This window comes from Cryptotermes secundus, unplaced genomic scaffold, assembly GCF_002891405.2.
Source record: "Cryptotermes secundus unplaced genomic scaffold, Csec_1.0 scaffold737, whole genome shotgun sequence".
NCBI lineage: Eukaryota > Metazoa > Arthropoda > Insecta > Blattodea > Kalotermitidae > Cryptotermes > Cryptotermes secundus.
The window spans coordinates 1,620,367-1,645,715 of NW_019727105.1; the positions used below are offsets into that span (position 1 = coordinate 1,620,367).

At 38.9% G+C, this 25,349-nt stretch overlaps 1 protein-coding gene across 5 annotated transcripts in view; it reads left to right on the forward strand.

Moving 5' to 3' along the window:
• Nucleotides 1-25,349, forward strand: part of LOC111864472 (kalirin) — a 768,927-nt gene that overhangs the window by 710,860 nt on the left and 32,718 nt on the right. For 4 of the 5 annotated variants that reach the window (XM_023851737.2, XM_023851735.2, XM_033751442.1 and 1 more), the window contains 5 exons: nucleotides 6,240-6,512; nucleotides 8,506-8,589; nucleotides 16,280-16,710; nucleotides 22,611-22,770; nucleotides 23,046-23,273. In XM_023851737.2, coding sequence (XP_023707505.1) covers nucleotides 6,240-6,512; nucleotides 8,506-8,589; nucleotides 16,280-16,710; nucleotides 22,611-22,770; nucleotides 23,046-23,273 — 1,176 coding nt within the window. The remainder of the gene's footprint in view (nucleotides 1-6,239; nucleotides 6,513-8,505; nucleotides 8,590-16,279; nucleotides 16,711-22,610; nucleotides 22,771-23,045; nucleotides 23,274-25,349) is intronic. The other variant, XM_033751441.1, reaches the window with a different exon arrangement.

Sequence of the window (25,349 nt, forward strand, 5' to 3'; positions counted from 1 at the left end):
CACTGGTGGTGGTGGATGGGGAAACCCACCCCCTCCAATAATAATAATAATAATAATAGATACATCCACACCTTCGGGAAGGATGCCCTTACGAAGCCATTTTGAAACTCGTCACGAATTTGAGGGCCGTCTTCGCTGTGTTCAAGTACGTACTTCGGTGGGCCAGTGCGCTCGTCGCTGCCCGTTCTTCAGTCGTATGGGCTGTGCACGGTTCTGGGGCCTATGTAATTGTCACATGTGTAATACAACACTCTGATGCCTATAGCATACAAAACGAACAAAATGAACAACGAATCTCGGACACAGCAAGTACGAAAGGAAAGGAAAGGAAAACTTGCTCGCAGTGAGGCGCCGCTACAGTACTTCGTCAGGTTTCCCGAAAGTAAATTACATGAAATGTGCTTCTCACTGTAACCTTTTTTTTATTGCTAGTGGGGTGGGACTAAGTCCCTTGTACCGCGGCCACTTCTGGCCTATTGTACCAGCCCCAGATGATAGGTGAGGGTGATTGTGGAGCAATTGGTGGAATGAAGATTGGCAGGGGAAACCGAAGTACTCGGAGAAAACCTGCCCCAGCGCCACTTTGCCCACCACAAATCCCACTTGACCAGACCCGAGATCGAACCCGGGCAGCCGCGGTGGGAAGCCAGCGACTAACCGCTTGAGCTATGGCGCGGCCTCAACTGTAACCTAACTTACATCCGAAACATTATTTTGATAGGTCTGTGATGTACGCTTACATTGAACGAAATACAAGCAAACACGCATGCATCCCTATCGGTAATGTTTTTTTTTCTCTCTGGCGCTACGGCCCCAATTTGGGCCTAGGCCTACCTCCATGAAACTCATCGGTAATGTTACACTTGTATAACTACAGGCTACAGGTTTTAGTGCTCAGCTACATCGTGTATGAAGCCGTTTCGACCAGCATTGTAGTCTCCATCTTCGGGATGAGTTTGTAGGGGAACAGGAAAGTAGGGAAAGTGTCTCTGTGGATGTAATGGCAGGGGGTTGAGTGGGGTGCTGTCTAGTGTTTAGGGACAATTTGGTTTAGAAGAAGCATTGGAGGAAAAGGTTTGACTTTGCACAATTTGTATCTGTCTTCGCAGATTAAGTTGTTGGAGTGTTGGATTATTCGACTGTTGTTCTGTTGATGCGATGGCTGTTGACATGTAACGGCTAGTCTGGCCGATGTAGCTTGTCACAGCGCCAGAGGATGTTGTAAACTGCAGTTTTTTGTGTCGTTCTTCCTCCATTGATCTGATACAGGTTGCAGTTTTGTTGAAAGATTTGTTGATTTTTATTTCCTGAGCAGCAAGGCAGTGCAGTCTGTTATTCATTAAATGCTAGCTCGCTCATCCTTTTTCTCCTTTTGATTGTACTTGCTTATTTGTAATGACAGCCCCTGACACTCTGGCAGTGCACTCCAGAGTCCACATATTTTCCAAATTCGTTGTTTTGGAACTTCGGGTTTCGCATTGGTGTTTACGTTCATATATTTTCACAGACATACATTTCTGCAAATTCAGGCCGACTCTTTGACAGTTCATCGTACGAAAGATGGATCGTCATATTCTGTATTGTTACACTTTGTAGTCTGGTAGGTGGTTGTCAGTGTTTCGAGTGACCATTATGCTTCCATCTACAGAATAAACGTTTGTATACAGGCTATGTTGGAAACCTCAGGTGCCATATGCACTACATATAACACTACTGTACATAGCCAGAAATTATTTTCTTGTGGTTCGTTAAATAGTCTCCATATCGATAATTGTTTCAAATGAACTTGTAGTCCTGGATTTCAGTAAAGGATATAATTATGCCCTCAAATGACTTCCTCCTCCTCTCTCCCTCTCTCTCTCTCTCTATCTATCTCTAAGTGGGCACTACGATGAGCAGTTTGTAGAATATTAATGAAATTCGGTTTGTTCTTCATGTAAACTGTTGCATCGGGTCAATTCCAAACAGAACGGAATTCACTTGACAGATTTTGGGATATACGTCAATCCTAATTGTCGTCCGAATCCGTTCTGTAGTTCGGAGATAAAACTTATTGAGGAGCTGATGCTATATTCATCATCATCATCATCATCGTCGGCAAGACGGAAGTTTTTGAGCCATAGCCTCGTAGAAGATTCTGCCAAATTTTAATCCAATTTTCGCTTCTTTGTATTTCGCAACAATAGTTTTTTTCCTCTCTCCTACAGAACAAGGTCGTCAGCCTTCCGTCCAGCCCCCAACCTGGAGAATCAGGACCCTGTCCCTTTATTTATGTTCCCGAGTGACAGGGTGGCCACAGCTATATTCCTAGGCACCCGGGTTCCATTTTCGTCGCCTTCTACGACTCGCAGGGCTAGGGTGGAAATATTCTAACCCGCTTTCACACGGGGAAGATGCTATAGTATACGTATGTTTTATCCACTTTCCTCTCGGTACGTCTTCAGTGCATCTAACTTCATTAAACAAAATAATTACTGTCTTGATCTTTTCCTTAGACACAAATTTCCGCTTTGAATTTTGTATTTCTTCGTTTCAAGTTCATGCTCCCGGGTCGTGATAGTTGGAACAGCACTTTCATTGCTCATTGACGTGTTAACTTACAATTTCAAGGGCATTTTATTCCCGAAAACAATGACCAGAAGACTTAATTGACCTACTTGGAACAATCTTTAACTGTTACACCTGTATCATAATTTAAGTTGATTATAACTGAACGACAACCGGAAAGATGCGTCCTCATACGCGTGAATTGAGCCCAGCGGAAACGAAATAATGAATTCTTCACATAAAATATGTCCGATAAGTGTTTGAAAAAGCAGCCATACTATGGGGGAATATGGATGTATCGGGTCAGACTATGACACGAACGTCTTTATCATGAGCAGTACGGCCTGTATCCGCGCCATGAGTGAGGTGTTGCAGGAAATGGCCACATTTCTATAAACTGTATGGCGCGGATCTTTAAAAACTCCCAGCTTACTCTTTACTACTGAATATCATGACGCAGCAGTAACACACCATTGTGACACATCCAACCAGAGTGCCAACAGTGTATAGTGGCATCTGCTGGCGGATCGAAAATGTTTCACGCCTGTACAAACTGGGAATAACCAACTTCTGCAGTCTCTGTGCGAAGTGTCAATACTATGCCGTTGTTTCGCAAGTGTTCGTAACATCGCCTCAATAACACGGATCGTTTTTCAGAATTTAAAATCAGATGCCCATAAAGTTACGAGAGTAATGCGAAAATATTTCGGGCACGAAGTTTATTAATTATACGAATAAATGTAAAATATGGAAATTATTTCTATGAAATTTGATATTCTTACGGCGCTAAAGGTGGATATATGGTTCTCTGGAATATATGGCATGGTATAATCCGGTTGTAGTTCGTATGTTCGGAGGAACATACTGCTTCCATCTTCAGGGTTATAAGTGAAGGTGGAGCCAGTAATTTCGTCGATGTCATAACTAGGAAGACCAAAAGGTTAATGTGTGTATTACAAGTACCTGTGATTTGTTTATGAGTGTAGAAATACGAGGGTCGTACTGAAAGTTATGAGCAACAATTTTTTGTAAAGTAACATGCTTTGTTATTGACAAACCAAATACACCACCTCAATCTACAGACCTTTCTTTATTTTTCCACATAATCTCCACTTCTTTGTACACATTTCTCCCAGCGTTCTGGGAGTTAGAAAATTCCCCTTCTGTAAAATTCTGTTCCAGCCATCTGAAGACACTGATGCACTGCTTTCTGAATTGCCTCCCTTGTCTCAAAACGTTGCCCACGCAGCTGATCCTTTACAAATCCGAAAAGATGGTAGTCGGAGGGTGCCAGATCAGGGCTATAGGAGGGGTGTGGAAGAACTTCCCACCCCATCTTTGCAATTGCTTCCAATGTGAGGCGAGCAGCATGGGGGCAAGCGTTGTCNATGCAGGATGATGTTTCGCCCTGGACGTTTATCGCGCAATGCATGACGGAGCTTGTGTAGTGTCTGGACATAACGAGCACCATTGATGGTTTGCCCAGATTCCAGGAATTCGGCCAGAATAAACCCCTCTGCATCCCAGAAGACTGTGGCCATCACCTTCGCAGCTGATGGCACTGTCTTTGCCTTCTTTTTTGATGGAGAATGCAAATGGTGCCATTCCATACTCTGCCGTTTCGTTTCAGGCTCGAAATGGTGAAACCAGCTTTCGTCACCTGTCACAATACAGAGCAAAAAATCATCGCCTTCGTGTCGATATCTCTGCAGCAGTTCTGAGGTGATGACTTTTCGCTGACCTTTGTGGTGTTCGTCAATAACTGCGGGACCCAACGAGCACAAACTTTCCTATAGCCCAAGCTATCAATCATCTCCTGTATTGCACTGTGCCCTGTTCCAAGTTTTCAGGCTATTGTGTCCACAGTCACATGCCTGTCATCTTGAATGATCTCATCCACTCTTTCCTTGTTGCGTTCAATTGAGGCTGTTCGAGGACAATCGCTCCGAGGCTCATCTTCGATGCTGGTGTTCCCATCTTTAAAATGTTTCACCCATCTTCGAACACTGCTTGCACCCATTCACACACTTCCATAAGGACGCTGAAGTCTCTGGTGAATTTCTGCAGCAGGGATTTCCTCTTTCACAAGAAATTTGATGACAGCACGCTGGTGAAACGACGTATCATTGTTGGTCATTTTGTTAGGAGTGATACTGGTCATGTGATGCAAGCCGTTGATGTCACAAGACACTCAAGGTTAACAGAACAGCTGGTTCCACCTACCACCATACTCTCTTTCATCTGCTCTTCCCAGGTTGCATGCAAAAAAAGTTGCTCATGACTTTCGGTACAACCTACCTGTGGTTGTATAGGAAGGTAAAGGAAGTCTGTCATGAACTTTTCTGAGGTTTTGAAATTTTCTGCTGTCATTTATCAAGAAACTTCAAAAACTCATATATATTGTAACTGAAACATAAGGAATAGCTTACTTAACTTCGTATGGTTACAAGTGACAGCAAACATTCAAAAGTAAACATAACTCTTATATCAACCAATTACCAACGGAAGTGGTGTAGTAGAAAATGTCTCATCACATGATACAGCTTTGTAATGTTAAATTCCCTGTTTTTAAAATTTCTGGTTTCTATTTGTAAGAGTAACTTTGAAAGGAACTGTAAGGTTTAAACAGTGTTCATTAAAATTTTGTGTCTTGAATATTTGACTGTGTAGAAGAAATATGTTCAATTTTGTAATTAATTAATTGTTCCATATTTTACTAATTCAATCTATAAGAATCATGGAATCAATACAAATAAACTGCAAAATTTATATTCACAAAATATCAGAGTGTAATAGGTGACAGTTTTGAATGTTACATTTAATGTGTGGAGAAGTCTATTGCAATTTCTAATTTCTCATTGAGGCTCATGCATAGAAAGTTGAGATATACTGTTAATGCGAAAAGAATGAGGGTTTCTTGCATGTTTTGAGGATATCTGAAGCTGGATGGAATGTGCAAGGAATAGGTACCCAAATATCACACTTATAATTTCATACTTGAAGTGTTTCAGACAGTAATTAGAAAATGATGATTGTTTATCCACTGTTGGTGGTGGACTGTAGTCACTCATAGTGAACCTTTGTTGTTTGTACATTACCCTGCTAGATTACTCACTTAAGGTTCACTTACTTATAATTTAAATTTAGTCCCATTCAAAATCTTATTTTGTAGTCACATATTCATAAATGCATTACACATGAATATTAAGAGCTGAATATAATTTATATGCCTAACATATATATATACTGGTTCAATATGTATATAATAAATAATTCTGAATTTGCAATTCTTACAGGAATGCCTTGTAAACAGAAGAAAAACTTAAATGTATTATTGTTTATTTGTTGAATTGAATTGAATTTNTTAACATGTTCTGCTGGAAAAGTTTCCTATCATAAAACGAGCAAGGAACATATGCTGGAGCATCATAATTTTCATGCTTTTTGAATTATTATTCTAGGTGTTACATGCATATTGGCAAAATTTTATGGATGTGCTTCATTAAATTCATTATTCTTTTAAGGTTTACCATTGTACAGAATTACCATGTGAACATGTGCATGCCCAGTGGATCAAAAGAAGTTGGAATAATACTTTCCATTTTGAGATTTACATGGCATCACATTCCAGGAGGCTGTAGTCATAATATCTATTTTGCCCGTATAATATGTTGATAAATAACTTGTTGTAGCTGCCACCTGGAGACATGGGTAACAAGCAGGCATCACAGAGTCAGTCGGGAGAGGAGGAGGACCGCATGACTGCCATAACAGCTGCAGCCTCCACTGCTGCTGTCCCAGGGACACCTCAAGCTACCACTTCCAACTACCCACCTCAGGAGAATGGAGAGGAGGGGGAGGAGGAGTTGCCACCACTTCCACCTCCCATGAAGCCTATTACGGAGCCCATCTTGGTGGCCTCAGGGAGTGCCTCTTCTAGTGCTGAGGAGAGTCAGGGAAAACGAGTATGTGTCTTCAGCTGTCTTCAGACTGGTTAATTTCCAGAGAGGAAATTTAGTAATAAGTTTTATTTGGGGAATGTGTCTAGCCACTCATTTCAGAGGCATTGCTTTCCTTTCTTTCATGTAGAAACATAGAGATCTAATATACAAAACTGTAATGTCGCCTATTCCTACGTATTGGTGTGAAACTTGGTCTCTCCTTGTAAAGTAAGAATATAGTTTAAGAGTATTTTAGAATCAGATTTGGTAAAAAAATTTTAGACTAGAGAGAGAGGAAGTAATGAGGAGTTTCAATTTGTACTCTTCATCAGTTATTGTTCAGGTGATCAAACCAAGGAGGCGAGATTGACAGGACATGTAGCATACATGGAGACAGAAGTGTCTATAAAATTTTAGTCAGAAAACTTGAAAGAGAGAGCATTACATGCATGTGAGTTCTAGCAAAGCCAGGAAATATCTTCTGTCATCTGAGTGACTATTGACTTCTCAAGATTGACTTGTTGCATGGAGGTAGTAACTTCATTTCTCTTGTTTTACATCATCTGTTGTCTGATGACTGAATTTTGAGTTCTACATGTTACTGATGAGTCTGTGGATAGGATGTTCCTGGTGATTGTTCACATGTTTCATTACCAACACTGTTAAGTAATGTTAAACCAGAAACGGTAAATTTGGAGCCATTTTCAGTCTTTATAGGAATTTGTAGATTGTAGGAAGATTAAGAACAAAGGAATAATGCATAAATTCGAATTTTACTATTAAGTTTAAGTGAAGTGTCTGCAGGAGTTAATAGTAACTGCTTTCTGTAAAGATTTGTTAACTCATTAAGTAATTGTAACTGAGGTCAAATATGTGCTCATCCAATCACCTTATGTTGAATATCTCCCACCTATCTGTAAATAAAACCTATATAACCTATATATTTTTTTAAAAAACTGACTTGTCCAATTGTACATAATGTAACAGTTATGGATGTTAAATCAATCAATCAATCAATCAATCAATATAAACCTTTTTATAAATATGTATTATTACATATCAATTGTCAAGTAGTTCATAAAACATCTTGGAAGTAATCCTGAGATCTTACTTTCGTTGCTGATTGATTTGCCATTTATACACTGTTATTTATTCACAGTAAACTATTCTGAGACAGTTCTAACCTGCTGCTATTATAGTTTTCACATTATTACATTCTAACGGTTATCCACAACACCTTCTTTGACACTTTTAAGTCATTATTGTCCAAAAGCTAACCAAAGAACATCTGTTAGGTGTAATCAGTAACCACGTTTCTGTCACTGAAACAAATTGAAACTAAAGGCAGATTCTATAATAATCTAGACTTACTGAGTTTATACTCTTCCTCAGTGTTAAAGTTGCATTCTTGTTTTAACCATTTCAGTGACTTCATTGATGCATGATTGGTAGAATGGATGTTTGCTAGGGCTTCTCTTTCGTCAAATTTTATGCCATGTTTGGACTTAGTGGAGTGATTGGATTTCACAGATCTGATGTACCATGTTAATTTATTATCATAGATTGCAACCAAAGTTCAACCAGACTCACACGATTTCCTTTCATAGTTGTGGGAGAAAGATGAGAAATATTTGTTTGCTTATGAATATCATGTTTCATGCTGCTGTCTTACCGCAGTTATGAATATCTTGCAAGAAATTTTGATTAGTAAGTGGCAATTGTTAGATAGTACTTAAAAGAATGGAGTGAAGTGTTAATGGAGAAAAAGTCATATATGCCAGTGTTTTGCACAGATTATGATTTTAAAAAGGGAATGTAAAATTACTTACAATTTTGTGGTATTCTGACAACACAGTATGGAACCAACATTCATATATTTTCAAACGGCGCTGTGTTACAGTCCTATATGTATAATAATTTGTCATTACACAGTTGATATGCAGTATGACAGGCTTTGTGAAATAAAGAGTGTCCAGTAGGTTGCAGACATTGCTTGAATAATGGTGTATGTTTGCAGTCATCCAGCCTCTCCCTTAAAGCACTGGAAGGAGCTACATCTGCAGGCTTGGCGGAAATAGAACAGATCGTCAAAGAGCGAATGGTGTGTTGTTTTGTGAACAATAAGGAATGAATGCATTTTCTCTTGCCCTGCAGTGTTGTTTTTGCATGATCTTGAAGAAATATTTGTATGATTGTAGGATTATTTATCCACCAGTAATATAACTTTAATTGTTACTGTAGCCAAGCACTTGTTTTATGCAGTACTATCATTTATAATTACTCATATATAATGAACTTTTTTTTTTTTTTTTGAGATTTCAGGAATATATTTGTTTTGTAGCTTTGTGTCATTAATATTTTCAGTATTTTGAAGAATGTATTTGAATTGTAGCACTTGTAACTCTTTATAGTTTATTTCATTATTTTGAATAGGATATGTTTTTATTACATTCTCTGTTACAGTATGATACTTCGAAACTTCCTTCATCTGTAAAAGCTTGGTTTCTCTCACTAGTCCCACCTTTCTGAATTGCATCTTTCTGGTGAATATAGTTGTCTTGCTTTGAAGTTCATTGCACTCATTAGTAGCTTAGTATATTATTTAATGCTTTCAAGGTGTTGCATCTTATTTGGTGCATTGTAGTTTATGTGTTTTTATATATTGGTTAAGTATAAAACATAAAGATAGGGAAAAAATGTAAAGCTATTCCTGTAACAATGGGTGTAGGCCCATAAGGGCGTGAGATGTTGAGGCTCCCACATTTTCTAGGCAATTTGCTCACAGATGGCAGTGAGGTTGTCAGCCTTGTGTGCCATCCACCCTTTACCCCAAGGAATTGTGGGAACATCCCACATTATCACGCATTTCTGCAACGCTCGCTCTTCACATCACTTTTCACCATCACACACGCTAACCAATCAGATTGCCTCAAACGTTCGCATTTATACGACGACTCCTGCTAGCCAGCATCTACGTCATTATGCGCACTAGCCAATCAATCCTTCCTCCTCAATTTCAAGTTTCGCTCCGCCCCACTGAGCAGTGTATAAAAAGGGGCAGCTCCAACGCCGAGTATTCAGTTCATCAGTCTGACTTCAGTCTTCGATCAAGGAACACCAGCCAGCAGGCTTCGTCGCCAGTGCTCAGTCTTCGGAGCCATCGGTAGGCTGCGCCAGGCACAACTGCCTCGGCCCTCCGGTTCTCTCACACCTGACTCACTGGGGCACTGCGCCTGGACTCGCCGGTGGTCGTGTTACGGTCCGACCCACTGGGCATCTGGCGTAGCCACTGCCTCATGACTCCTACGACCGTGCTCAACGACTAGCCTTTCACCAGCAGCAGCCGTGCAGCGATCAAGCAACCTCCAACTCACGCTGCCGCACAACTGTTCCGAAGAAGTGGGTTGTCATCGGAGTAATGACAAAACTACATTAAGAGCCCCACAGAATATTCCTGGCACTCATTTCTGTTGGAGACTGAGTTGACCCCAGGGCCATAGTGTGACTGATGGAATTAGGTCAATTGAAAAATCCACTGACCTCATCAGGAATCGAAACTGCAACCTTCCGTCTTATATGATGGAGATTCAATAAATGGGTCACAAATGGGTATAAAACATAAAACATGTGATATTTGAACCTGGAAAAATATTTATTTCTCGACATACCCTCAGCCAACATTGATACACTTGTCACATTGCTTTACCATGCATCAGAACCCACAACATTGAAGTTTTTTGACTGTTGTGTCAGCCACTTCCGCCCCTCTGTTTCAACCTGTTTGTCATCAGCGAAATGTTTGCCACCAAGGTGGTGTTTAGTGACCAAAACAGATGGAAGTCACCAGGGGCCAAGCCCAGGCTGTAAAGCGATGTCCAGGAAGTTTTCACTGTGGTTCTTGAATTCTCTCCTGAATTGCTTGGGCTGAATGGGGTCTGGCATTATCATGGTGAAGCAGTACTCCTCTTGCCAGTTGGTCTGGACATTTTCTGTGAATTTCATCCAAAAGCTTCAGAAAAATTTTTCAGTGTGATGTAGAATTCACATTTTCACCACACTTCTGAAAATGGGCTAAGAGTTCTTCTAAGAATCCCAGAACACAATAAGCATAATCTTCCCAGCCGATAGTGTACTTGTAACCGTAAACTTTTTGTTTGAAGGTGGACAGGGTTGGTTGGTAGTGATGCACTCATGATCCATCCCCAGCAACAATCCTGTTAAGCATATCTTTGCCTTCATCTGCAAGGACAGACCTATTTGGTTAATTTTTTCTTGATCATTTTTTTCAGTTCTCTGGGCACTCACCATGCACACACTTAACACAACTTCAAACGATCATGCATTATGTTGTATGCTAAACCATTGGAGTACCCTAGTGAAGTTGCGACACTGTCTATTGTTATTGTCCTGTCAGCTTGAATCAACTCTTCCACCTGCATCACAGTTGCTTCCATCACAATCTCAACAGGGCAACCTGGTCATGCATTATCTGTGACTTTTGAATGCCCTTGAGAGAATTTCTCAACCAATTTTTGAGCTGCTTTATGCAACAGACACTTCCCACCACAAATAGAAAACAATTCTTTATGAATATCCTTTGCATTGAGTCCTTTTGCCCACAAAAATAATGCACAACAGAATGCAGCTCTGTGGTAGTATACTCTTGAAACATTGAAGCATGGTCACCATTTTGACTACCAAATCCAGCCTCTGAACATGCCCATGTGCGTCCGCTACCTAGACTGTCATGAAGCTAAACTGTGCTGCTACCTAGTGATGCACATAGAAGGCCTGTTATGTTCATTACAGCTGTTATACTTCCATTTGTGATCTGTTTACTGACTCTCCCTCGTAGCATAATGCCTCACCCTAACCATACTGCTACATGCCCTATTCAAACTCTGTATTTTTTACTAATATGTATATTTATTATGAAATGTTATTTTAGCTGATATCTGTTCAACTTCAATAATAATGTTTTAGACAGAGGAGCAGCTGAGTTGCCTTGTGGTATAAATATTGTAACGTGTTGGGTTACTGAAGACGCCGTTCGGATTGTTAACTGGTTTATTTAACAACCTACAAATCACGGCTACAATTAATTATAACACAGTTGCGGGGTTTCACACTTTATAACCCTAATCGCAATAATCTGTTCACACTGTTGCGAGGTTTCACAATTTATAACCCTATTCGCATTAATCTGTTACCACTGTTGCGGAGTTTCACACTTTATAACCCTATTCGCAAATCAGTTCACTCTGTCTTCAGTAGTCTACACGTTTACAGTAGGGGAGCTAGGTATCGCTGTATCACACGCTCCCAATTACACAATCACACACATGTCCGGTTCTTCTTTCCGCGACGGCTGCTATACTCCAACTATAGTTGGCTGACTGGAGAACTGTTGATAACACACTCGCTCGTAGGCTTGCTCGGAATTAGCTCGGAACTGAGCTCAGTGATGGCCACGTTACAACTAACTCCGCAGGCAGCTCAGCTCTCTTATATAGGGGCTGTGTGGGCCTGTTACGTAGCCACGCTGTTACCTCATGCTGTCTTATGTCACCGTGCGTTGCGCATTACGTTACCGTGCGGAGGGAGGGAGGGGAGCGCTGACTCATCCGCCATGTCACTGTGGCCTGAGTTGCCACGTTGCTGCTGGGTAGGGAGGGGTTCTCCGTTGCGCAACATGTCACAATATTATTCAGTGATTAATGCACATATTTTTGCTCAGTGGGGAAAGTTTAGAAACTGTGTGTTTTGCAAGAAGAGACATGTATTTAGAATTTAGAAAAAAGGGACTAATTAGTAATTATAATTTGAAATACATCTTCAACGTTTTGTACCTCTCACTGTAGATGTATGCATAAGTTGTCTTGCCATGCTGCAGATACTGACGTGTAACGTAAAATGTATTTCCAGAAACTGAAATGCATTGTTATTCTCACCAAATATTACTCCAGACCTCACTTGTGTGCTCTTGGCACACTAGTGTTGCTGTGAAATACATAACAGGTTATAGTGTTGTAGAGATTGTTTTATCAGTCTGTGACTTTGTATCTTAGGAAGTTATTGTTGTGATTATTTGTTTTTTTTCTTCTGTGGTTTATTTTATGGTGTTGTCAGTATCTTATGCTATATAGTGTCAAGTAGTAGAGTGATCGATAAATAATAAATTGGAAATGATGTGGAAGGAAGCAGTCATGACCCATTCAAGGCACGATCCTAACATTTGCCTGGATGGACTGAGGAAGACCACATGGAAACTCGACCAGGATAACCATACCTAAGCTGAAATTTATACCAAGGACCTCCCAAATTCAAGTGTATCGAGTTTTACCATGTCACCTATCTGCTCAGAATTTCTTATTTATGGAGACAAAAGAAAGCTTTTCTAGTTGTCTGAAAAGTTGTAATTGCAAATGTCTGATAATGTGAAGGAAACAAAATACAAAGGTTGAAGAAAAAGTAGTGGCAACACCTCTGTAGTTCTGAAATTACTTTGTTACCTGAGGTAAACACACTTACATTCCTTCAATTTAATTGCCCCCCCCATGTGTACCACCTACTGCCAAATTTGTGGAAGGCGTCGTACAACATCAGCGCATTGTATGGGGTACCCAACGCGCTGCAATTTTGGGGTATCCAAGAATATTGTACAGAATGTGGAGCATGGTTTCGTGACATATGCCTACCTCAGGAGCTAACTCCCATGCAGCCCATCAATGATCGACATCCAGCAAAGAAGCAAGAAGCTGAATTATGTGGTTGTCAACATGGGGTCGTCCTGAACGACAGCTGTCCTGAATGGCATCCCTCCCTTCACGGAACAATTTCAACCATCGTGCCACTGTGCGATATGGCAAAGCAGCATCACCACATGCTTTTCACAGTCCCTGATAACAGTTTTGTGCACTATGACGTCATGCAACTTCAATTTTTATCAAGGAGTGTTGTTCTTGTTTTGTAAACATGTTGTTAGGGTGCTTGAACTGGGCTCCTGCATGTCAAGACGATGCACAATGCAACTCAATGAAACACAACCAGTGCCACTCACTGCACTACTTCGACTGAACTTCTGCTATCAGCTACAGATGGCGCTAGTGCCACCTGATGCACATGTTTCATGTTACAGCAGTGTTGCCACTACTTTTTATCCAACCCTTGTATGAACAGTCTGTAAACAGAGAAGTCTAGAGTAGTTAAATATAATGTACAAAAAAGTTGATAGTTTTTCATGCCCTTGTCTTATCGTTGCATGACACTTAACTGGAGCATAACTTAAATATACTGTTCTCAAACCAGATATAATTACATGTTGCATGATTTTTATGACACAAGAGTAACAACTCAAAGTAGTTCCCATAAAGCCTACTTTCCTATGGCACACACTTCAAATTGTATAAATCTCACATCATCATATCATGTCTGTGTAGTGTAAATTTATAATCAGTCAAAGAAAATTAAACTTATCTCATGATTAAAGATGCTAGACTTACTTGCAGAAGGTCATAGCTCAAATCCTACTTGAGTCTAAATTTTTTATTGATTGAAATTGTAAATCTGTTATAAACTATTACTACTGTTGTAAGTAGTAGAGGAAAAAGTAATATTAAAAGTAAAAAGCAAAGTGAAGGTATCCCTGTAACAGGCTGTGGAGGCACATAGGTTTGTGAGATGTTGAGATTCGCACATTTTCTAGATAATCGGCTCATAGATGGTGGCAAGGTTGTCAGCCTTATGCGCTGGCCGCCCTTTACCCCCAAGAATATGGTTGAGGCCCTATGCTACAAGCTGGAAGTTTGCGGGTTCAAGTCCCGATGAAGTCATTAGTTTTTTCTCACTTGACCTAATCCTTCCAGCTGCCCTATGTCCCTGGTGTTGACTCAGCCTCTAATAGAAATGAGTACCAGGAAAAAGTAATAGTAATTGTATTTTCTTTTTGGATGGAATTTATTATTACAGATTTTGTCTGTGTAAAAATTGTTGAATGTACCCTCAGAATTTCACGCTATAACTGTGTTTGCAATTGTTCATATTCTGCAAAAGAAATGTGCCTTAACAATAGTTGCATATTGTGGCATTGTAGACCTGTTGCTAGGCAATTACCCTGAAATAAGCAGCTATACAACAGCCATTGATAGGTAATTGTTTTGTAAACAAATGCCATTGCTAAGTAATGGCTGCAACAGACACATGAAACAATAGAACTGTTTGAAGCGGTGTTTTCTGTGCTGTCTGTGCCGAGGCTATATAACAAAGAACACCTGCAGTTATGAGATGGCAGTGAGTGGAGTAGAGTTGGTTCGTGAGTTAGAGGACTTCTGTGGTTCAGTCCTCGTGAGATGTTGCTGTGAGAAGGTGGTAGCTGAGGCTGTGAATAGTTCAGGAACCCAGAGGAAGGGGAACAGTCACCATTGGAAGCCACTACCAAACAACAGCTAGTAAAGATGTGACTGTGTATACTAGTGTATATGTGTAATAGTGAATTGTATAGTGTATTCTTCCGTTGTATCAAAAGAGTCCAATAAATGTGATCATCAATCCAAAACTCATCTGTAGTCACCCTCATACAAGTGACAGTACTTTCTGAAGGTTTGTAGTCATACATTATGTCCAGGGCCATGTTCAAGGCAGGGTTGTCCAGTGCAGTGCCCATGTGAAATTTTGAATAATGCTGCCCTGTCATCTGTTTAGGGCTGTGATGTCAGACTTAGTGGTTAATGAAAGTCAACAAGATCTACATTCTTGTTATAGTTTTCTGGAAAAGAATAATTTCACTTTAGAAATAGAATATCATCTCATGAAAATGCTTGATAACAATTTCAGAATATTTTTGTTAAAGATTTTACATAGAAAACATTAGAATTTACAGCTGCTTATTTGTTTTCCTCTCAGTTGATGCAGAAAGAGCATTGTTTTAAGTATGTGAATTGTGTGAAAAGTTTATCATACAGTTCAGCCTTTAAAAATGCTAAGCATCATTATGCAAACAAAGAGAATGACTGAATATCATGATTCGTGTCCATTTATTTCAACCTCAAACTGCATGTCAGACTACCCCAGGACTTTTGTTTTCAGGACTATACCTCTACCTATATCAGGACTTTAGTTAGTAGGTATTAATGTTGTTCCTGTCTCACAAGTTTTTGCATTTGCCATTTGGTGTTGCTAGTTGTTATTAGTTGTAGGAAATTAGAGAGTATGAGGTTGTAGCCACCTTTATAGGTGTAATGTCTGTACCATATTTCATAGAATTTGGTCATGTTCTTTGAGAGTTGCAAGTGGGAGACCCGCCTTTCAACACATACACAAGTGCATGCACAAACGCACATGACAGACAGACACACAATACACAGAAATGGCATTGTAATCTTACAAGCTTTTCTTCCTGTAAGAAAGATAGATAAAAAACATTTTGTTGATGCTAATGAAAGTATGTATTTTTTCACATTGAATTTAGTTTATTAAAATCCAACATTATTGATATAGAAATTCCACTATGAATATGCAAGGGAAGTACTAGAGTCAATGTAATATTTGTAGATCTTTGTGTTTAATCTTCCTTTAGGAAATATGATTGAATTTTTGTTTGTTTGTGTAAACAAACTCCATTGTTATATGTATGCAAAGATTAATTTTTATATTATCTGCTTGTTGAAGTAAATAAGTATGGTAACACAGAGTAACTCACACTTCATAAATTTTGGGGCAAATGTACAGCTTCATGTTCAGAAAATATACGATGTTCATTGTAATGTGCTAACAGTTTCCCATTTTGCTTATAGGAACAGCACACAGAGAACCAAGAGAGGAACAGTCTGTTGAATCGAGAACTGAAACCAGTGGGTGAAAGTGCTACTAGTGTGTGTGATGAGGAGGACAGTAACATTACTGCGACTTTTGAGTCAGCTGTAGGTGGGACACTGGAGAGTAGTGTGGATAAGGATGATGGGGGTGTGGCAATGGCAGGGAGCAGCACCACAGATGGCATCAGTGCTTCTAGTGAACAAACTGCAATCCAGAGGCGAGAATATGTGATTCGTGAGCTAGTGGATACAGAAAGGGACTATGTCCATGACCTCCGTGAGGTCGTAGAGGGATATATGGCTCTTATGAAGGACTCTGATTGTGAAATTCCCATGCCAGAGGACTTGAGAGGGGGCAAGGACAAAATGGTGTTCGGCAATGTGGAAGCTATATATGATTGGCATAGGGAGTAAGTATTTACTGTGTGATTTTGTGTAAGCAGTTTCATAGCATAACCAGACGAAGAAATGAAAAGATGGTCGTGCAGTGGAGTAGTACAGAGACACTGTACAATTTCATGGCATCAAACCATCTTTTGAACATTATTTGTTCATATCATAGGGTGACTGATTAACAGACAACAGAAATTCCAATTTTACATTGCTCAGATAAACATGAAATTTCGATAAATATTTTAAAAGTGGTTCTGATATCTCCCAACTTGGTGACACAGCTAGAACTACACTTTAGCTCTCCAAGTATGCAAATATCAGAACCTCTTGACCCAACTGAATACTTTAATGGCAGAGCATTGATATTTTCTGTAGTATGGAGACATCATTGGAAAGTTGTTTATCCAGTTAGGAGGCTTGGAACTGAGGATGATGTATTGGATACAGCCATATCATAGTTTAATCTTTTTTCTCATTATGGAACCATTTGTCAGAAATTCCCAATGCTTCACGTTTCATGTGACATGACTCCATGCAATAAAATGTTTGCAGTTCCCAGCATGTAATACAGCTAGAACTGTTTTACCTGATTTTTGTTATCATTTATTATTCTGTATGGTGTTAAATGATTTTTGTAAAAAATACTTCAGTTGGAAAATATACTTGCAAGTGTAAATGTCAGTCAGTATACCTAGGTGGAAAGACACTTATTTATGTATTTGTGGTTTATTTAGCACCAGTTTTCAGTAGCTGAGGTTATATATGAGGTTCTGTCAGAAAGTTCGTGGACTGTTGTTATTGTAACTGCATCAGTGAAAGAAGATGAGAGAGGAGGCAAAGGTCACACTTCCACAAGCCTATTGCATCAGTCTGCCATGTGACACCACACTGTGAACATGTGTTGTTTTTACAAAAGTGCTTTTTCGACTTCTTGTTTTGTTTTGTCTGTAATGGATGGCAAAATTGACCAACATATCTGCATAAAGTTTTGCATGAAACTCAGTAAATCTGCTGCCAAACCCCCTGAAATGCTTTGTGAGGCTTTTGGAGAACATTCTTTAAGCCACACAATGGTTTTTGAATGGAATTGATGTTTCAAGGCCAGTCAAGTGTCAGTTGAAGATGACAAAATAACGAACGTTCAGGTCAACCAAATACCAGGAAAATGGCAGAAAATGTTGACAGTTTTTGAGAGGACTACCGCCAAACATTCCATGAGCTTGCAGACACCATTTGGATCAGTTATGGAGTTTGCCAGGAGATCTTAACGGAAAATTTGAACATCCGCCGCATTGCTGTGAAGTTTGTTCCGTGACTCTTGACAAATGATCAAAAGCAGTGGCATGTAAACTTGTGTCTTAAGCTACGAGAGAAGGGAGTTTGTTACTATCAACATGGTTATCATTCCCTATCCTCCCTTCTCACCAGACTTAGCCCCTGTGATTTCGCTTTTGAAGGGACGATGTTTTGAAACAGTGTCTGACGTCCAAAAGAAATTGCAAATGGTACTTGACAGCATTAAGGAAAATAACTTCCACGGTGCATTTGAAGTGTGGAAAAGATGATGGGATCGCTATATACGTTCCCACGGAGACCATTGTGAAAGAGATGACAGCCAAAATTGAGTAAGTTGAGCCAGAATTTCTTTTTTGACCTAGTCCGGGAACTTTCAAATGGCCGGTTGGATGGATAGTGAACAATGAATTTGAAAGGATGTGGAAAGAAGTCATCATAGACTGATTTGAGGTGCTCTCCTGGCTTTTACCTGGAGAGACTGAGGAAAACCATAAAACTTAAGGATAGTTATTTTCCCAGCTGAGATTTGAACCAGGCAACTCTCAAATAAAACTAGGTGCATTTCTGCCTCATCCAGCTTGCTCAGTAATATGCATAAAATATTTTGTTCAGATAGTGAAATCTCTTAAAACAAAAGATATCATTTACAACATTACTATAGAATATAGACTATACCTTTAAATATGCATTTACTGACTGACAAAGAGTTACAAATTATTGTTTCACCTGGTCACTTTGTATTCTGTTTCCCATGTCATCATAGGTTTTCAATTAATATTTAACTCACCTTCCATAATATGGTTTACTTTAATAAATGATGAGTCTTCTACTTTTACTTCTTGCAGTTTTGAAAGTAGATAATGATCAGAAGAAAGTATGTCCTGAGTTTGGCTTGTGAGAATAAAAATAGTCTAGATTCTATAACCCTGCATAGCCTAGGCATAGTAGACCTTGAAACAGTTTGGATACAGTACAGCTGACTCATGTGTTTCAGATCAGTATTTATTTAAAGCATTTACTTTCCAGACACAATGATTTGAACATTCCAGAAATAATTGGCCATTAATTATCTTAATAATGACATAAATGTCTGGTAGCTTGAATTATGTGTAAGGAAGTACCAGTAACTGGGGCATAGGCCAATATCGTAATAATGCAGACAGGAAAACAGTAAACCTAAAAGAGGGGTATAAACGAAATAGCACTAAATCTGTATTGCTCTGAATCTAGTGATCTAGACTGTATCCAACTTAAGGTAAACAGAAAAAATGTTTTGTTATACTGATACCTTCTAATCTAATTAGAATGGCATTCAGTTAAAATATTGAAGTGAAATAAAATTACATGCATGTTGTGAAAATTGTATAGGGAACACTGTATTATTTTACATTGATAATCATGGACAGAAATGTCAGTGGTGCATCTCTAAAACGTTGGAAGTTATCCGTTTCATCTTGTGGTTTGTGATCAGTTTTACACGAAAAAGAGTTACAAATGAAACAGTGTATAGTTGTAACTAATGAAAGTAGAAACATGGAACTCATAACACTGCTTTCTGAAGCTGAGTTCTGAATATGAGCTTGTTTTAATTTGTACCATGGATATATTATGTGGTAAGTTAAAAAGCAGGCATAATTGTCTTGGAAAAAAGTAAATATTAAAGAAGGTCAAAATTATAATAGTTGTAGATTACAAACTGTAAGGTCTAGGAACACAGAATTTTCTCCTGCATTTTTGTGAACTCGTTTACCACATCAGTGAAGACATGTTTCAATCAAGATTAATGTGTCTGGATGCATGTGGTACCTACATTTATCCTTCACAGTGGCTGATCTGACATTTTCAACTGAGCAGAGGCACATGGTTCTGGATGGATAGCTACTTAACAAGTGGACATGGCTCAAAACATTAAGTTTGAATCATGTAGACTACCAAGCCTAATAAGCATTTCTTTTTATAAAAAGCTGTGCTTAAATACTTATCAGCACTTTGGCTTCCAAGCCCCACCATAGAACTGCCTTCTAGAAATGTCAGAACTGCCTGGGGGTAAATGTGGTTGAAAAGAAGAATGTGTAATTCTTCCTTAGACTACCATTATATGACCATGGGTATTGATAGTGGGAAAACTGATTTTATCCTCTTTAACATCAAGCCAATCTCTTTGGCTGTGGCTGTTTTATTTAAGTATAATAAGCAACTCTAACTGGCTTTTAGTGTATGAAAGGTTCAGTAAATACCATGTGGCCAGTCTCCTTTGGATCCTCTCCACAGGCCACCACCACCACAGTCTTCATCAGACCACCATTCTGTTATCAGAAATTGTGCCCAGTGGTTGCCCCCATTTAAAATATAAATTCATACCAACATCATAGTTAGACATGCAGAGACCAGTGTCAGTTCTGTGATATACAAGTATCTGATGATCTCAGTGGATTAAAATCTTTCTTCAAGGTCATGTCTCAAGTAGGGGCACTATGCTACAAGCTGGAAGGTTGCGGGTTCGATTCCCAATGAGATCACTGGATTTTTTCACTTTACCTAACCCTTCCAGCTGCACTATGGCCCTGGGGTTGACTAAGCGTCTAACAGAAATGAGTAAAAGTAAAAAAAGTAGATCTATCCCTGTAACAGGCCGTGAAGGCCCATACAGTTGTGAGATGTTGAGTGTCCCACATTATCTAGACAATTGGATCAAAGATAGTGGTAAGGCTCTCAGCCTTATGTGCTGGCCGCGCTTTACTCCCCAGGAAAATTATTTAATTAATTCCTGGTATGCATTTCTGTTAGAATCTGGGTCAACCCCAGGGCCATAGTGTGGCTGGAAGGATTAGGTCAATTGAAAAAAATCCAATGACCTTATCGGGACTTGAACCCGTGACCTTCCNTGAACTAAAAGCTTTAGGCTACAGCAAAAATAAAACGAGTGGCTTTTCCTGGGGAGTAAAGCGCGGCCGGCGCGTAAGGCTGACAACCTCACTGCTATCTTTGGGCCGATTGTCTAGAAAATGTGGGATCCTCAACATCTCAGAACCCTATGGGCCTTCACAGCCTGTTACAAGGATAGCTTTACCTTTTACCTTTTCTTTACCATGTCTCATGTATCTCCACCTTTTTGATACATTGTTGGGGTTCAAAGATATTAATTTTGGGAAACGTGTTACAGAAATTCTGACACCAGACTGTTAGTAGCTAGCTTCATGATGGTCTCTGAAGAATGTAAACCACTTATGATCATCCACTTCACTAATCTCAAAATCTGTTAATACTGTTCCAGACTTACTCTCCTTGAATTACCAGGTTTTTGGAATTACTCTCTCACTCTTACTCTCCTTAAATTGCTAACATGTTTCAAGTAACATCTTTGGTAATATAAAGCACTATTTTCTTAAAATTTAGTGGCATACAGCACTTAAACTGAAGCTAGAAAGGAACCCTTTCTTCTTTCATCATGAATTCATAATTCACAGACCTCTTTAAAATTTCTTTCAGTTTGATGTGATTGATGCGCCTTTGTGAGGAAACTTCCTGCTATAAAAGAGTGAAATCAAACACTAAATGAAAACTGATTTATTAGTTAAAACTTTTGCTGTCTCAAGCATGAATATTACCATCTTGTTTCAGATTTTCGTGTTCACTCTTGACAGAGGTATTGATGCTGAAATTTGTCATTTGTATGTATTTATGGATTCTTCCAGTTATTTTAAATGCTTTAGTGGCATATTTAATTTGTAAATGTATGAGTTTCTGTATTGCAGCATAATTTGCCTGTTTTTACATGTGGGAATGTAAACATATGACAACTAGTGATCTGGCTTAGAATCATCACAGAAGCTCCCACTATGACTAATTGTTGATGTAACATCAACAATAAGTTAGTTTATGGAATAAAGATGCTAACAGTAAGGTATCAAGATTTGAGATTTATGTAATTAAAATTAAACTTACATGAACAGTATAAGTTTCTGAAGTAGACTGAATAGGGAGTATGTTGGTAGGTCCCTGATGAAACCAGAAAAATTAACATTTTTTTATATGACTAATGCTTATATATATATGAAGGTGCATATAAAAACAGATTGAAAAGGGATGTACACAGAACTTCCAGTTTTGTGTATTCTGCAAAGAATTTTTTTTTTTGATTAGAATGGGTGCACATGTATTTAAAAGAAGTATTATAGAGTACAAACAAACAACTTCCCTCTAATAATGATACACAAATAAATACTGGATGACAGATTATATCAACTACAGAGGTTATTATTATTGAATGATAGTCAAGAATGCTTGTAAAACAGTGAATCAGAGTTCTGGGATAGAAAGAGCCACAGCTTATTTAACTTGTTTAAAATACATGAAATGACCAAATAAAACATGAAGAACTTTAGTTGGACAGTTTCACTCATCCAGTTCTAACTGGATGCCTCTTGTAAAATTTAAATAGACATTTAAATATTTAAGCTGCATAGGTCAGTCTGTATGACTCCTGCCCTTATCTTGGTACATCACAGTTTCCAAAATTTTGATGAATGGCACACACAGATTTGTTCCAAATTTGGTCACTTAAGATATGTTGTGTGAATCACAGTTATGCTTGTAATATAGTATTTTGTAATTGTTTCAGTTTTTTCTTGAAGGCACTAGAAAAGTGTACTGAGCATCCAGAAGAGCTGGGTCCCTTGTTCAAACGATATGAGCGCAAGCTTTACATGTATGTTGTCTACTGCCAGAACAAACCTGTCTCAGAATACATCGTGTCAGAATACATCGACACCTATTTTGAGGTTGGTAATTTTAGTTCCTGATTTATAGTTTGCAGAAGTGGAAGCAGTAAATTAGATTGCATCTATCTACTTAACTGCATGTTATGTCTCCCAGCCAATTCACGCATGTGAATGAAATTTGGTATGCAGTATAAGTTGCAGAGTGAATTTCATTTTGGAACAGATTGGTCAATTTGTTAAAATTCAGATTTTATTTAGGAAATTCTTATGATTGGTGTTTTAAACTCCTTTCTCATGATTACATTGTTTTGTAAAGTTATATTACACTTTTACAGGAACTGCGCCAAAAGTTGGGGCACAAACTGCAATTGTGTGATCTACTGATCAAGCCAGTTCAGCGAATTATGAAGTACCAATTGCTTCTCCGTGATATCTATAAGTACACTGAACGAGCCAAATTACACAATGAAACAGAGTCTCTGCGTCAGGCAATGCAGGTCATGCAAGTTGTTCCGAAGGCTGCCAATGACATGATGGATGTGGGTCGTTTGCAAGGTTTTGATGTGAGTTTCGTCCAGTTTACTGTGTTGCTCTGATTCATTTATATTCATATATATGTTTGCACATACACAGTAGTATAAATTAGTAACAAAATTATTAAATTTTTAAGAATTATATTTCAGTACATGAGTATTAGTTGTAATATATTTGAAAAGCTGTCATCAACTGTTGTTAACAGATATCAATTTACTATCATTTATCTCAAAGAGGGCATAACAGGTGGAATATTTTCATGGTTCAAAGTTGAGTCCTTTTGTCATTTCTTATAAATAAAGAGGCTGATGCACAGCTGTAAGTGATTTGCGTACATCATGTGACTTCACTAAGACCTCAGGCATGAGGGGATTTTCCTGCCACTGCAGTGGAAGCAGCTCACATGTTAGGCCAGCTTTAATTTTGTTGCATTTTAGTATAACCGTAACTGAGAGAGCAGTGTGTCTCTCTCGTGTCTGATAAATATTCCAAACAATGACCATTGTAACAGCGAGCATGTTTTCGCAAGTAGAACAATCAACAGAAATGTGTCCAGGTTAAATCTTTCAGTCTCCCAGTGCCCAGGTGACTTCACTTCATAGAGATCATACTTTATTGTTGATTAAGATGAATTTCACAGCAAGAGGATGAAATATGGATGAAGGAATACAGAAATCAATTACAATAACTGATAAAGTAACTATTTTAGTGCTGGTTGATGCAAACTTACGCACATGTGTTGTAAAGGCGTCACACTTGAGAATTTCATTGCCCACTATGAAGAAACGTGAAGAAATTGAAAGAAGGTATATCCATTGTGGGCCTCTCTATAAGCTGTGGAAATCACTGAAACATTTGCCATGGGAGAAACTGGAATCTACACTTGCTGGCTCAAGCAAGCACATGAAAGCAGTGCTTCAGTAGATGGCACCCACCTTAAGAAGGCCTTGCATATTGCTGCATGCATGAGGATAGCCAACTTCTTGGCTTTCAGTGGGTAGACCGACAGATTTAAGAGAACATGCCACATGTGTACAGAGCTCTGTTGGGTGAGCATAAGGGTGTTGATCCAGAAACTGTAGAACACTGGAAAATTTCTATTTGCAAGAAATTGTAGGTACCTCTGTGGTATGTAAACTGTTGGTGAGACCAATCTGTTTTTCAGGCTACAACCTGTCAACACCTTCACTTTTCAAGGAAACTTTTGCCATGGTCATATAACATCTAAACAGCAGGTTGCTGTACTTCGTGTGTGCAATGCCGATGGTAGTGATAAACTGCCACCTCTTGTAACTGGAAAATATATAATTCCACTTTGCTCAAAGAATGTCAAAAGACTGTCTGTAAAATGTGAAACTAATACAAATTCTTGGATGTCCACCAAAATATTTTAAGATAACCTCACACAATGAGATAGAAAACTGGGTGCTGAAAATCACAAATCTTGCTTTTCATTGGTCAGTGTGCTGCCCATTCGAAGAATGCCACATTTCTCAGCAACCTCAAAGTTGTATTTCTGCCAGTTAATTGTGCCAACCAGCTGCAGCCTTAAAATTTTGGAATCGTCCATGCATTCAAGTGTCATTATAGAAAGCAGTTGATCTGGAAGACTGTAGCCATGGTAGATGGAAGGGGTGACTGTTCCAAGATGCTACACAGATGAAGCTGGAGATTGGTAACACACTACAATCAAGAATTGCTTTATGCAGTGTGGTTTCTGAAATTATTATGTCAGCAGCAGTGACGACAGTGCACTGAAACTCAGTAAAGATTAAGAGAATGACTTATCACAGTTTACAATCTCTTGGAGTGAATTTTGAGGACTACACAACATGTGACAGTGCTCTTGAGGTTTGCAGAATCCAGAGTATCCATCAGGTGTTAGGTCAGCATTTGACTAGGCCACAAGTAGAACCAGAAAAAGAAGAGGAAATTGCTGAACAGAAAACAACATTCTTGGTTGCACTGAAAGGATTGGAGGCAGCCAGAAAGTACACATGTCAATTTGATATGGATAACAGGATTATTGTAATGTGCAGCAAAGTTGAAAATTAATTATATGGACTGAGAGCTGTGGGGGGGGGGGGGGAGGCTCTTGTTGAATA